The following is a 16,329-nucleotide window of genomic DNA, read 5'->3' on the forward strand; positions in this document are numbered from 1 at the left end:
CGTTTCCAGACCCATGTTCATACAACATAAGTTCTTGGTCTACCTGTGAGGAATGTGTCCTGCAATTTGTGTTGCACATTTCTGTTACTCCGTGTATAGCAGAAAAAAAAGTGTCAAAATTTTAAAAATTGATATTAAGTCCATAGTATGTTATCAATTTCTAGAAAATGTTATCTTGTGCCTTCTGCCTTGTGTAGAATATGAGAGATGTAATTATTAACAATAATCTGTGCATGACACATTTCAGGCCTTTTCAGTTAAATATTTTGGATTGTTTACTGATGTGTGGACATTTTCTTTATAATAATATTTTATCTTTACTGAAGGAAGTGTACATATAATATGTAAGGCTGCTCCCGTGTGGTTCTGTAGTTCTATTTTTACATGGCTCAGACGACTAATACGTACTGATGTGTACATCTGTAAATGTACATATAATATGTAAGGCTGCTCTTGCATTGTACTGTAGTTCTCTTTTTACATGGTTCAGAGGGCTAATAGTTGCCCTTCTGTAAATTAATGTTTTATATCCTGTTAAATACAACATTACTAACTTTGTTTCCAAGGAGAAGAAACTCAATAAGTTGAGCCACAACCCAAGTTTTTATATCCCAAGTCATAGGCTAGCAAGAACTGCAATTCAAACAAAGTGAATGCCTTTAATATCTGTTATGAATTATGATTTTTTGTTTGCTCATGTCATTTACAAATTTGATAGCATAATTTTAACACTACCTGTCAGAGAGCCCATTTTAAAATATACTTCAGCATGCCCAATACTGACCTTCGTTTTCAAAATTATAGCTGTACTCAATGACTTATCTGTACTGTTCAGTCAAAAATGTTCACTTCATTTTTAAAGGTTACCAAGGTGAACGTCTGAAATGCTGTGGTGTGAGTATCAGTGACTTTCATCCAGAATGTTTTCCCATTCGCCTTCCTGACAATGACCCAGTATATAGTAAGACAGGTGAAAAATGTCAAGAGTACTCTCGTTCAGGAACTGCACCACGAATTGGCTGCACACTGGGTGAGTAACAGATTCTCAAGCCTGAAACAGAAATTTCTTCACAAAGCAAACTGAACAAATTTATACAAATTTTAACTGCATGCCATATAAAATCATTATGATTTAACATAAAGAAAAGCAAAGCAGTTACTAGGAATGAACTGAGAGATAAATAGAAGCTCATTAGAAAATTAATATAAATTTGTTGTGGCTATAGTCTACAGTCTTGTTGGCTTGTAATGATTTTAGTCTTCTAAACAGGAAAACATTTGGTCCATCTCTACTAACAGTGGTGTCATCATGATGTTAAACCCCAATCTCCCTTCTCCTCCTCCCAACATTTGGTCCAATTACAAAATTTATGCTGTTTTAATTCAAAATGTGTTAAGTGATACACCTGGCACAATTGTATCTGCTCAACAGCTCAGCTGAAGTGAGGGGTTGTGTCCTGTGAAGTACAAGGGTTGCCCAGAAAGTAATGCACTGCGTTTTTTCTTCAACAATTCTTTATTGAACATAGTGAGAATTACACACACAAAAGAATGGTGTTTTATCTACAAACCCCATTTTTCCAAGTAATCTCCATCCCATTCTATGGCCTTTCTCCAGTGTGAAACAAGGGCTTGTATGCCCTGTCGGTACCAATCCTTGTCCTGGTGGCAGAGCGAGTGCTTCACTGTGTGAGTCACCTCCTCATTGTCCTCAAAATGTCTTCCATGTGTGGCATTATTTTTAATGGCCCAAACAAGTGGAAGTCTGAGGGGACTAGATCAGGGCTGTAGGCTGGCTGGGGTAACACTGTCCAACCCTGCTTTGTGATGTGTTCATCAGTCCTCAGACTTGTGTGGGGCTGAGCACTATCATGTTGCAGCAAAACATCCCCTGGGTTGCCAGAAGCGTGTCTTGAGTTTTGTTAATATGTTGACATATGCTTCTGGAAGCCTCTTGGCATCACATCAGTGAGAATCACACCTTCACATTCCCAGAAAATGGTGATTATGACTTTACTGGCGGAAGCAGCTGCTTTGAATTTTTTCTTCTGTGGGGAGTGGGAATGGCACCATTCCATCAACTGTTGTTTTGTTTCGGGATTGAAATGGTGAACCCAGGTTTCATAACCCATCACAATCTGGGACAAGAAGGCCTCCTGCTCAGCTTCAAAACTTTGCAACAAATGAAGACAAATGTTTTTTCTGTGCGATTTGTGATCTAACATTAGACACCATGGGACCCATCTTGCATACGGTTTTGAATATTCTGGAGTGGGGATAATTGCATCCACACTTCCTTTGCTGATTGACAGATGCAGCACTAACTGCCGAGTTGTAACACATCTGTCCTTGTAAATGACATCATCTCAGTGCAACATGTAAGATGTGACAGCTGTGGATGGTCTCTCAACCGCTGCAAATCGTGGAGCTCTGTTGAACTGCCTTTTGATGACCTCACCCTCCTTGCCCAGCGACTAACTGTACTTCTGTCAACAGCATATATTCCATAGACTTTTCACAAGCATTTGTAAATATTCCCCACAGTTTCTTCCTCTGCAGTGAGAAATTCAATGACAACACGTTGCTTGTAATGTACATCACCTACAGACACCATTTTGAAACTATCCTGCAGCTATGCTATCTGCCTGAAGTGACAGGCACTTGGCACGCTTACTCAGGAGACTTCATATCATACATATATACCCTTTTGCATTCATAGCATTGCTTTTGGCTGAGAAAAATATTCGGTGCTTTACTTTCTGGGCAACCCTCGTATGTAAGAGAAAAATGGTGGGGAGAGGAGGGAAGGTTCATTGATGCATGGGAAGGAGAGGCAGCAAGGGTTAAGATAGTGATTTGGCTACAGTGAGATCATCCTGGCTGAGGCAGGGTAGTTGCATGTGGCATGTGATGAAGCAAAGAAGCCGATTTGAAGATGGAGATAGAAAAAAAGGAATAAAGAGACTGTGGAGAGGAGAGAGTGAATGTAGGATGAGGGATGGGAGAGGAGGGAGGGCAATGCTACAGGGGTGAGTGTGGCGATTTTGAGGGATCGAGCACAGATCAAGATCAAGAGCACTGTGAAGTGAAAGTACATGTTGTAATTCAGATAAGTCTGGTTAGGGTGGGAGGAGGGTGGGTGGAGGATCCGCATGAGTGGTGAAGCAGTCTTTTATATCAAGGATGTTGTGTCAACAGTATGTTCTGCCATTGGACAATCAGCTATGTTCTTGGGCACAGTTTGGTGTTCGTCATTTATTTGCCTGGACAGTTAGTTGGTGGCCATATGCATATAAATTACAGAAGAAAAATTATAGCTAACCTAGTGTATGATGTGAGTGTTTTTGCAGGTGACCCTGTCTCAGATCACGTAGGATATGCCTATGATAGTATAGGAATGGAATGTGCTGAATGCATGCCTAGCAGATGCCTTGCACCTGGATCTTCCACAGAAATGATTCATGTGCTAAGGTGTTGGGAGTAGGTACCGTATTTACTTGAATCTAAGCCGCACTTTTTTTCTGGTTTTTGTAATCCAAAAAACCGCCTGCAGCTTAGAATCGAGTGCAAATTAAGCGGAAGTTCTGAAAAATGTTGGTAGGTGCCGCCACAACTAACTTCTGCCGTCGAATATATGTAGCGCCACACAGGCATGATTTGCAGGCACAAAGATAAATACTGGCGCCAAAACCTCTGAGTCAGTAAATAAATTTAAAAAAAGGTGGAAGACGAGCTTTTTTCTCCACCCCGAGTTTCGACCACTGCATTTTCATACATTATCCAATGAAGTAAATACAAATTCTGTATTGTTCATCTTCGAATGTAGCAGCATTTCAATGTACTAAGAAAATCCGACTGGCAACACTGTTTGGGATGTTTGTCAATATGGCCAACTCTACATTCCATAGACTTACTAAATAAACTACATTCTTAATTTTTTCCTATCTGTGAGAAGACATGGTTGCTAACAGGAACTTTTATGAATTGTGAATCATATGCAGTATTCTCTTCACCATATGAGTAATACGAATATAAACATTTTGCCATGTATTATTTCATGTTTGCTGCTATCTCATTTAAATCCTGTCTGCCTAATAAACTATGAATCTAGTGTGAGACATCAGCAAACGCGGAAGAATATACATATCATGTCATGTTTATATTCGTGTTATTCTTATGCCTAATAGTGATACAGTCAGAAATGAAGCACGGCAATTGACTAGATTTTTAAATCTAAGATGACTCTAATTTCTGTGCAGAATGTAATGTACAAAAGAGGCGTCTGCAAAGATTTTCAAACGGTGAAAAATTTTAGCTAAACTCTCGTTCAGAACATCTTCTATCATACGTAGTCTATTATTTGGTTCTTGTTGATCATTATCAAAGAAAGCAGCAGCGTAAGTAACAACAAATAGCAGTCTCTTGCCATTGTTTCGCTAATGAGACAATTCCTCTCTTTTTTTCTTATCATAAGCGGCGGTAGCGCGCACAAAAGCAAGCCATGCCGCGAGCAGCGACAGGTCGTAAACACACATTATCAGAATGCGACAAACAATGCATGACACAGTACAATAACGCATTTTCAGCTTAGAGTGATGTAAACACCTATAACAAAGAGAACAGCACTTACCAGATCAAAGAAAAATAAGCAATCAATTCTCTCCCATGAATTTCGAGTCTCAAATTTCAGGTGCGGCTTAGATTCGGGAAATTTTTTTTTCCTTGATTTCAAGTCTCATTTTTCAGGTGCGGCTTAGATTTGAGTAAATACGGTATAGCCTAAGGCTGAACCAGGTTATTCTGTGGAGTGGGTGAGCAGTGAAATACCAGATTAGGTGAGGTGGGAGGACTGTGGATAGGATATTCCTCACATCTAGGGCCCAGTGATAGGTTGGCAAAGCTCTGGCAAAGGGTTTGATTAAGTTACTCAAGTTTGATATGATATTTCATAATGAGGATGGGTGTTTCTTAGTGGCTGATATGTGCCAGTGATTGGAGGATTTCGGGACTGTGTGGTTATGGCAGAGGAGATTTGTCTGCTAGTTTTCAGCAGCAGCAGAAATCTTACAGCTGTATCACAGCAGCAGAAATCTTGCAGCTGTGTCAGTCCAATCTACATAGTTAAATAATTCATGCTGATTGGCTTGAGACATCTGCAGCATCAGCACTACTGCTAAAAATGAATTTCCATGCTGTATACCCTTTCACTAGTAAGCTGCACCATTATTTTGGCTTTTCTGGTGACATGCTGTGGTACTGTGGCATGGGGTTCTCAGTGGGTACCAGGATTGCAGAGTGTACCTCCTAAGAAATAAATTAAAAAATAATTATGTAACTTATTTGTTGGGTATGGGAATTAAAACTTTGTGAGTACTACTCATATATAGGTGTAAAGGGAGATGAAACATTTTTTGGGACATAAAAACATAGGAAAATAATTTATGTAATGTATGGTTCCTTCTAGAGCCTTTGCCAAATTTTATTCATTTCTAAAAATTTCAGTATAGATCTACAGAGTTATTTTCAACCTTACCCCATGTCTAGGATTAAAAATCATAAGAACTGTCATCAGTCGGCCTACAGAACCTGAACATTGTGATTTTGACTTCAATATTGTCTGGTTTTGCTTATTTTTGTATATCATCCAATTCCCACTCTTACTATATTTCCCTGCATTAACCACCCCTCTCCCTCCCCCAATCCCCCTCAACTCTAAAGCCCACCACCACCACCCCAATATTTGTTTTTCCCACAATGGTAATAAATTAGCACTTCCATAGTCATGCTTTATTCAGTGGCTAGATTTTTTATCTTTATAAGTGTAGCTCTGTATTTTTATTGTTTATTTTAAAGTCCATTTTTTCTAACTATACTACAGTCAGCGAAATGCTGAAATGTTGCAAGCATTTGCTGCATGTAATAGGAATATAAATTAACTTCAAAGAATTTCTATTTTTTGACTACAAGTTGTACAACTTTGCTTCCACCGTTTGCAGATAGGTGGTAAAAACGGTAAGTAGCGGTCGAAAGAAACAGATCACAGACATCAGGCAGTTAGCGTGGACATCAGTCAACATAACCCCATTCAAACATTAGTCGATTTGTGTCTGCATCACAAGGTTGTTGTTGATTGCAAATGTCAGTTTATGAGCCTAATTCTCGTCATTTGTGGGAGGTGTTACTGTTTTGTTTCAATATGGAGAAAGCAGTGGCTGAGTCTCATCGAATGCTCTCAAGTACATATGGTAAGGATGCTATTAGTGAAAGAACGTGTCATGAGTGGTTTCAATGCTTCAAGAACAGAGATTTTTACTTCATAGGCTGGCATAGTGGTGGAACAGAGAATGTTCCCGAAGATGCAGAATTGGAGGAATTGCTGAGTGAAGACTCACATCAAACTCAAGAAGAATTGGCACAATTAATGGAAGTGACACGGCAAGCCATTTCAAAATGTCTCAAGGCTATAGGGATGCATGATTCAGAAAGAAGGAACTTGGGTCCCATGTGAGCTGAAACCAATAGACTTGAATAGTGTTTGTGTGTTTGCAACAGTTGCTTCAGAGGCAAAAACGGAAAGGATTTCTGCATTGCATTGTGACTGGGGACGAAAAATGGGTTCATTATGATAACCCTAAACGTAAAAAATCATGGGGATATCGCGGCCATGCTTCCATGTTTACAGCCAAAACGAATATTCACGGCTCCAAGATCATGCTCTGCATTTGGTGCAACCAGCTTGGCGTCATGTACTATGAGGTGTTAAAACCAAATGAAACAATCACAGGTGCTCATTATCGAATGCAATTAATGTGTTTGAGCAGAGCATTAAAAGACAAACAGCCGCCATACAGCAACAGGCAGGATAAAGTGATTTTGCAGCATGACAATGCTCGACCGCACATTCCAAAAGAGGTCAAAACGTACTTGAAAACGTTAAAATGGAAGTCCTACCCCACCCGCTGTATTCTCCAGACATTGCTCCCTCTGACTATCACCTGTTTAGATCAGTGGCGCATGGCCTGGCTGACCAATACTTCCAATCTCGTGAAGAAGTCACAAATTGGATCGATTTGTGGATTGCTTCAAAAGATGAACAATTTTTTTGATGCAGGATTCGTACACTGCCTGAAAGATGGGTGAAAGTAGTGGCCAGCGATGGAAAATACTTTGAATGATACATGTGTAACCAACTTGTTTCATTAAGGCCTCAGATGTTTGGAGAAAAATGGCAGAAACAAAGTTGTACACCCTGTAGTAAAAATTGTAACATTTCAGACCTTGTACAGTAATTGTTATGGCTCTAAGTAGTTATAGATAACTAGTAGTAACATCATAAGTCACTGGTTTTCAAGAAACTGCACTTTTTATACAATTTGGGTATTGTGAAAAATTGTTCCCTCTCTTTCATTGGTAGCAGAATTTTTGAAATGAAATATCAATGTCAAATTTATCTCATATCAGTTGCTGAATTGTCATAACATACCCAGGAATCATCCACTTTTATTATTACTGTATAAGATTAATAATTTATACCTGAAAAGACAAATAAAATGTTTAAAAACTCAATTAGGACCACGAGAACAGGTGAATCAAGTAACTGCTTTTATTGATGGCTCCATGATATATGGTAGCTCAAGAGAGGAAGCAAATCAGCTGAGAACATTTAGCAGAGGCCAAATGAAGACACAGATCAGCAGAGGTGGGAGGGCACTTATGCCATCTGATGAAAGCAATCTGGACTGTCGTAATGAGGGTCTGTACAAGTAAGTTATGACACTAAAATTTCTATTATTATTTGTTCTAAAAACAGTTGAGCATATAACTAATGTAGCTAGTGTGTACATATTTGTTACTTAAATGTTTCATAGTTCCAATAGACATTCATTTCAGAAAATACTGTGTGAACGCTATGATAATAATCATAGCCATTTAAATAAGAAAACAATAAATATTATTCTTTTGGTAACAGTATTATTAAGGATGAAACCCACTAAGATTCCATGGATGGATAATAAATACGCATGCCCAGTGGTGTCATTAGGGCAGGCGATTAGGGGTTTAAACCCTCCCCCCCCCCCCCCAAAGTTTTCACAGTTCTTGCAGATTTTTCACAGTTCTTGCAGATGAAACAACTGATGTTGATGGAATAGAGAAACTTTTTCTTTCAGCTCTTTATATTTCCCTATATCTCAGTATCTGTGAAGATTTCCTGCAATTTGTTCCAGTGTTTGATGTGAATGGAAAAGGATTAGTTAGATCTATAATTGAAAACATGTTAAAATTTGTTGTTGACGTGTCATTTTTACGATTACAGAGCTATGATGATGCTGCATCCATGTTGGGAAATGCCTTTGGGGCTCATCCATTCATATAACACAACAGTCCTTCAGCTGTATATTCTCATTGCGCAGTTTGTAATTTCTATTTCATACTCACTGACACATCCAACGTTCCACTTATCAGAAAGTCACAAGGAACACTGGAAGTCATACGTAATTTCTTTGGCCTCCAAATTATAGAAAAATATTAAATGATGCCCTTGAGTCATTAACCAATGTTTGAGTCAGTAATTTGAAACATGCAACACTTACTAGATGAAGATTCAAGAATGTGACAACAACACATCTCACACTGCCATGATTCTGTTAGCAGCCATCACCATGGGAGATTTTGTCATCTGTTCGGCTATACTTTCTGAATTGTTTGTGTTTGGTGAGTCCATCTGCCTTTAGCTTCTGCACCAAGATATAGATTTTGCAGAATTAACCCACATTGCCAGGGATCTGAAAATGAAACTGCTGGCAGTCAGAGAAAAATGGAAAAATTGTTTACAAAACAACCGTATCCCCTTCAAAATATTCTCCATTATGGCTAATACATTTGTCCCACTGGTGTTTCCACTGTTTGAAACATTTTTGGTAGTTGTCTTTAGAAATAGCCGACAGCTCCTCCTCATTTTTTCTTGACTTCTTCAATGTTATCAAATCGGTGTCCGTTCATGCCGCTTTTCATTTGTGGAAATAAGAAAAAGTGGCATGGAACGCCGTGCCGTTAAAGGCGCCACAGTCTGGAACCGCAGGACCGCTACGGTCGCAGGTTCGAATCCTGCCTCGGGCATGGATGTTTGTGATGTCCTTAGGTTAGTTAGGTTTAACTAGTTCTAAGTTCTAGGGGACTAATGACCTCAGCAGTTGATTCCCATAGTGCTCAGAGCCATTTGAACCATTTGGCATGGAACCAGGTCAGGTAAGTAAGGTGCATGGGGCAGTGGAATCACTTTTTTTTGCCGGAAACTGTCTAACAAGAGAGGGCTGTGTGTACAGGTGCATTGTCCTGATGGAAGAACCAGTCTCCTGTCTATCTCAAATCAGGTCTTGTTTGATTTACACTGTTCTGCAATCTTCTTAAAACTTCCAAATAAAATATTTGATTGAATGTCTGACCTGGTCAAACAAACTCTGAATGAACTTACACCCTTGACATCAAATAAGCAAATCAGCATTGTTTTGATGTTTGATTTGACTTGACGGCACTTTTTTGGATGGTGTGACGACATCTTCCGTTGGCTTGACTGTTACTTTGTTTCTGGGTTGCAGCCATAATGCCATGACTAATCACAAGTAATGAACTCTGACAGAAAACCTGGATCAGTTTCAAGCTGTTGTTTCAAAGCAAGACATGTTTCAATTTGACATTCCTTTTGATTATAAGTCATAACAGAGGAACAAACTTGGTAGCAACCCTTTTCATTCCCAAATCTTCCATTAAAATTCACTAAACCAAGCTCCAAGATAACCCACTAATCTCTGACAGTTGATCAACTGTGTGTCAATGGTCTGTGAGCACAAACTCTCGAATCTTTTCAATATTTTGGCATTTGATGGATGTCCAGAACAAGGTCTGTCATCAGTCAAAATGTCGCCATTTTTAAATCAAGCAAATCATACACCTGAGTTTATCCCATAGCATCATCTTGGTAAGCTGCTTTCAACACTGAATCAGTATCAGCAACATTTTTACCGAGTAGAAAACAAAATTTCACAGCTGTATGTTGTTCACTTAAAATTGCCATCACAAAAAACAAACAAGAGCAAAACAGTGCTATCAAAAACAATCACTGCAGATGAATAGAACAAGCCAAGTCAACAACACAGGCGACACTGAATTGACGATGAGTTGCGCTATACACGCCTAGCAGCAGAAATGCATACTACACAAGCTCAGCCCAGAGCAATGTTATTCCATTATTTATTTATGTATTTATTTATTTTTTGGGTACCCCCTTGTAGTTCAAGCTGGCTTTGCTTAGAATCCAAGGAATTAGTTCTGGCCAGCGGAGCTGAAATCAATTAATCACACATTTCTAATGAGCAAGGACATCATGCAGGTGAATATACTGATAATGATGTTGAGAGTTACTACAAAGTGTCAGTGTTCATACCCATTCTGGATGCCTTCGTTACATCACTGCAGGATTGGTTCTTGACACTGCGTGAACTTTTTAATAGCTTTAATTGTCTTCTACCATGAAAAACTGAAGACATTGGTACCGGTATCATTGATGGAATTACAAAACCCCGTTCATTTTATGCTTCAGATCCATTAGTCACTGATTTAACAATGACAACAGCTAAGTTGAAACTCTTATCATCAATTTCTGAATCAACTGCAGTAGTTGCCTCAGAACACAATGGAAGCTTTGTCTCTCTGCGACCATAAGGTCCTTCTAATGTGTTACAGTTTTTACAGCTCTTGGCAATCTCACCAGTGACAGTAGCCATGAATGAGCACAGTTTCTCCACCCTTAAGAGAATGAAAACATACATAAGGAATACAACTAGCGAGGCACGTCTTAATGTGCATGCCAAGATGACAATTCATTGAGAAGAAAGGATTGATGTCGAAACTATGACAAGTGATATATGGCAAAACAAAGAGACTGCCTTCTTCCTCTTGTACTTTGAATTTCTAGTAAATGGTTTAATCATTTGTGTTATTTATGCATATTAAAGTATCAGACAAAAGCATATTTTTATGTACTTCAATGTAAATTAATGGGGGCCTAGCCTATAAAAATAGGCACTTAATAGAATTAGTGCAGAAAATTCTCTTAGCAACTGGATTATGTTTTATTAAAATTGTTAAAACTTGACAAGCTTATAAAATTAATTTCATAACATAATTCACGACTTCAATAAACTGTCTTTGTAATGTCATTAGTGTTCTGATAACACAACTGTAAACCAATGAAAAACTTAATTTTTATTATTTTGTGCATTAAATTACTATGGATCAATAAAATTAATTTTTAGCTACAGTAAAATGAAAGGCAGAGGCCTCCCCCTCCCCCCCCCCCCCCCTCAATCCTACTCTCCCATCCCACCCTGATGATTGTTAACAACAAGTACCGGTCACAATGAGACAAAAACAACTCAAGTCTTGTGTACAATTAAGCTTAAAGCCATTTTGTTTGCTTTCCAACACAGGTGTTTCAAAACTGGGGACAAACGTGCAAATGAACATATTGGCCTGGCAACCCTGCACACAATATGGTTACGTGAGCATAATCGCCTAGCAGCTGAACTAGCCCGGCTGAACCCGCACTGGGGTGATGAGACACTTTTTCAGGAGGCCAGGAGAATTGTTGGGGCAGAGATACAGCACATCTCATATACTGAGTTCCTGCCTATGGTCCTCGGACAGGTTAGAATGATTTTGTATTATCTTCATTGTAATAAAATATCATTGCTATATTTCAAATGACAAATGAAAATTGATATATTTCCAATCGTAGCTGTACATTGAAATTAGATGCTTAATCTAAATAGCACGAACCTGAGATTTTGCTGTCTTGCGTAACTAGCCAAGAAATAAACCAAAGTTAAAAGAGGCAGAGTATTGCTACAATTACTAAAATACTGATTGTAAATTCACATTTGTTTCCTGTGTCTCATTCCTGGAAGAGAGAATTGCAGATTTGGAAGCCAAATCTTAATTGGTTCACATTTATCAATTTATTCTCTGCAGTTTCGATATTCAATTTAATTTTCGTATCATTACTTCATAATATATTTATTACAGTAACAAAGAGTATTAAACCATCAAATATAAATGTATAAAAGTGGTATTGTTATCTGTTGTACATTATAGTATAATTTTTTTTGACTTATAGTAATATATTGTTGTAGGACATCATGGACAAATATGGGCTAAGAACTCAAGCTTCAGGACATTTCACAGGTTATGACATCAATTTGAATGCTGGCATTGCCAACAGTGTTGCCGCAGCTGCAATGTGGTTCATAGCTTCCCTGATGCCCAAGACTATGAAATTATTTGATGAGGTTAGACATGGTATCTATTGACACGTTCTTTTAGCTGTAAGACTATACACCAAAACTACATTACCAGTTGACAGCTGTGAATGTAGTATAAAGCACTTTGTTGAAAATGTACCTTCTATGAACAAGAATTGAGGAGGAAACGTCACTTAATTGAGTTTACCTTGTTCTTTATTACAGTCAGGAAGGAGAATTGGAGAGAAATCAATAGCATCTTCATTTTATGCACCATTTCAGTTATATGAAGTGGGAGCAGTGGATAAAATGTTGCAGAGTATGCTACATGGTGCTGCACAGAAAGAAGATGAATTTATTAATGAAGTGATGACTAATCATATGTTTCAAGATCCAAGCAAAGGTCCACTTTTTATTAATGATTACATATAAAATAGTGTCATTGCTTATTAGAGATATTTAATTTTTTCTGTGCTCTATATCCGATAGGTCCAGGCCTAGATCTGGCTGCACAAATAATACAACACGGGAGAGATCATGGATTACCTGATTACACGAAATGGCGAAAGTTCTGCAGTCTTCCTGATGTGAGGTCTTTTCGTGACTTAGCAGATGTAATGTCCCCTGCAGTTATTTCAGCTCTACAGAAGGTTTACAGGTTAATTTACACATCATTTAATTTACATGGGTCCCTTTGAGATTTTTGAAGTAATCTTGCATTTTCTGTGGCTGCATACTGATTTTCACAGACAGGAACATTTTGTGCATTCACAGGAATGTAACTGACATTGATCTATTTACGGGTGCCCTTGGTGAGACTCCCATAGAAGGAGCTGTTGTGGGACCAACATTTGGTTGTTTATTGGGACGTCAGTTTCACTATCTCAGGCGTGGTGATCGTTATTGGTATGAAAATGACTTGCCACCATCATCTTTCACAAAGGGTAACTACATACCTATGATGTATTACTGTTTTCCTGTTTTCATGTTGTGAAAGTAATTATGCTAAGACAGTAACTTCTTTGCTTTACTAGAACAACTGAATGAAATTAGAAAAGTGAGTCTTGCAAGAGTTATTTGTGACAACAGTGATGGCTTAAGAGAAATTCAACCAGAAGCTTTTCTAGACAAAGATCAATTCCTGTAAGTAGTAACAGTTACCTCATTCAATGATGATATAATAGTCACATATAAATATGTTATCTAAACCAGTAAAATTATCTTATAGGAATGCCATGTGTGGGTGCAAAAGTGATGTAATGAACCACATGGATCTACGTGCTTGGGGTACCACAAGTCCTCATTTTGTTGTCTCTGGAAGACTCTTAGCCGAGTCGGTTGCCAGGGCAAAGAGAGATGTTCAGAAGATCATGCAACAAGAGATTGATCTGTGGGAACAAAGTGAGTAAAATATTTTTTGTAACAAAGGCAGCTCTGACTCAACCAAGGAACAAATCAGTCCAGTGCTTAACATTCTAGTAAATTTTGAATTGATTTTTGAGCAAAGCTTCAGACATATGCGTCAGGCATTCTTAATCTATTTCAAGGGCGAGTAGCAGATCCACTGTCACCTGTTGGCACAGCCTATGGATTTAACCGGCCAAAGAGGCAAGCAGCAGAGATTGCAAATACATCGCTGCTGTTACAGTTTGCATCTACCAGATTTGTCAATAGTTTTCTTCAAGGGTAAGAAGTACATTACATATTTATGTATTACTAAAATAAATGGAAAACTAGAGGAACTACATCACTGCTGTTACAGTTTGCATGTAGCAAATTTGTCAATAGTTTTCTTCAATGGTAAGAAATACATTACTTATTTATGTATTACTAAAATAAATGGAAAACTAGAGGAAATGAATGGAGAACTCTGTAGTTACTTTGAATAATATCAATGATAGTGATGATTCAAGTCATTAAACAGAAGTCTCATATTCCTGTTTTTGCAGAAATATAGTTCCCCACATTCCTCTAAATACAATCAGTATTTAAAGGAGCTTCAGTGACACACTGTTCCATGTCAGCACAACAGCACAACACACATGTAGCAAAAGTGAATTCAGTCTTTTATCTCTGTATGAAGGGAACTGAATGTGATACCCTTCACATGGAAGTATTGTTTTTTCAGAAGAGTGCTAGAGAGATGCTAAGATGCAAATGTTGTGGCTGAACGACATCGATAATTTTTTGAGTGTCAAATTTTCAGTGTAACTAATGAGCACCATTCAGACAATGTTCACACAACATGCTGCTAATTGCCTACGTCACAGTCATCTGATATGACACAACACTGAAACATCAGGGGCATTATTCACTTCATTTTCTCATACTTGTATATACTCTGGTCCCCTGTAAGATGTTTGTGAGTGGCTTCTCCCATATTGGCTGCTGCCGTATTGGAGATGATATTAATATCAAATTTCTCATGGCACTTCAAGTTTTTCTGGCAGATCTATCGAATACATAATTCTCAAACATTACACCTGATAATATTGTGTAAGTTCGACAAAATTTGCTCAAATTAACACAACTGCTTGTGTCAACATTGTCGTAATCTTTATGTGAAGACCTTGTCCAGAAGTTGTCCACATGTGACAGAGTTGCATGTCAAGGGCTCTTTACTGGGAACTGAATTGTGGTCTTCTGCATTTGCGTAGGATCACTGGTGCTACTCCGAGGAATCACTGTGTTTGGTTGTTGTAACAAAATTGGTAGTTATTGGGAACATCTGTCATGCTGTGACTGTGCCACTGTCAGAAATTCTTGTTTTTCTTATTGCAACCTGATAGCAGCAAGCACAGTACTCCAGAGTGTAGTTAGCTGGAATCCCAAATTCCTATTGATAAGCTTATCTGGCATGCAAATGCAATACCAGAAGGACAGACTAGAAATCTTGAGTTTCTCATTGATTGTGTGATGTTCAGTTCTTCAAGAATTATCACTGAAGTATGGTAAGAGGGCTGTGGTAGTGACTGTTTGTTTCCTTATTTTGTTCACTGGACTAGACTCATTACGTCTGGAGTGCATGATGAATTTATTTAATTGAATATCAGTCTGTTCAAAAACCATCTTCATTGCTGAAGCTTGCCTGACAGGCTGTCAGCATAAGAAATGATGTGCTCTATATACCAGTGTGTGCAACACATTATCAATTTGTATCATCATGACAACTCATAGCCTTCAAATGTAGAATGATGTGAGTTGTCATATGCATGATGAAATTGCAATGAAATGAACACCCTTAGCTGCTTACAGGCATTGACATACGTCAACAGGGACAGATGAAAATGTGTGCTCCAACCGGGATGCATGATGCCCTCGAGTTCCATTGGCTTTCCTTCATATCAAAACACCAAGTAATGTGTCTCCTTTGTTCCATCTCCATCACAAATTGAACAATGGAAACACCAGGTTGGAATGTCAGTAGTGTAAGGAAAAGGACAGATTGCTAATTACCATAAAGATAACACATTAATTTGCAGATAGTCACAATTATAAGACCCTTACAGATTAGATTTTGGCAAAAAAGAAAGAGAAACACAAACTGCTCATTCACAAAAGCTAGCATACCTCACGCACACATGACTGCCAGCTCCAGCAGCTTGGACCAGAATGCCGTTGTCGTCTGAATTGCTGTAGTTGGTGATCATGTGTGTTAGGTGTGCTTAGCAGTCTATCCTTTGCTTACATAGTTGAAATTCCATCATCAGAAACTGAATATCTAGATGGAGTAAATTTAACTGCTAAAGGAGTGTGGGTAGTGTTTCTGCTCCATATTGCCACACTACATACTTGTCATTCATTCAGGCATCACCAACAGCAGGAAGATTTTAAAAGATAACTTACTCAGAATATTATTGGCCACTTTGGGAGACAGAATGACCACATAGCAATCTAGTCTACTTGCTCAAAGTACTGGCTGTTGAATAAAAAACACAGTGGAAGTAAGCACATGTTTGAAAAGTGCCATAATGTTCTTCTCAGAATTTGTTGCCTATGAGTGTCCTATGAAGTAACTTATTTAGAGAACAAT

At 38.3% G+C, this 16,329-nt stretch overlaps 1 protein-coding gene across 1 annotated transcript in view; it reads left to right on the plus strand.

Annotated features, from left to right (window-relative positions):
• The window catches only part of LOC124596979, an 87,542-nt gene that overhangs the window by 49,156 nt on the left and 22,057 nt on the right, over positions 1-16,329 (plus strand). The window contains exons 5-14 of the mRNA XM_047135913.1: positions 863-1,030; positions 7,571-7,763; positions 11,487-11,703; positions 12,189-12,344; positions 12,522-12,699; positions 12,786-12,954; positions 13,071-13,240; positions 13,331-13,439; positions 13,525-13,697; positions 13,844-13,982. Of these exons, the coding sequence (XP_046991869.1) occupies positions 863-1,030; positions 7,571-7,763; positions 11,487-11,703; positions 12,189-12,344; positions 12,522-12,699; positions 12,786-12,954; positions 13,071-13,240; positions 13,331-13,439; positions 13,525-13,697; positions 13,844-13,982 (1,672 nt within the window). The remainder of the gene's footprint in view (positions 1-862; positions 1,031-7,570; positions 7,764-11,486; positions 11,704-12,188; positions 12,345-12,521; positions 12,700-12,785; positions 12,955-13,070; positions 13,241-13,330; positions 13,440-13,524; positions 13,698-13,843; positions 13,983-16,329) is intronic.

This window comes from Schistocerca americana, chromosome 1, assembly GCF_021461395.2.
Source record: "Schistocerca americana isolate TAMUIC-IGC-003095 chromosome 1, iqSchAmer2.1, whole genome shotgun sequence".
Classification (NCBI taxonomy): domain Eukaryota; kingdom Metazoa; phylum Arthropoda; class Insecta; order Orthoptera; family Acrididae; genus Schistocerca; species Schistocerca americana.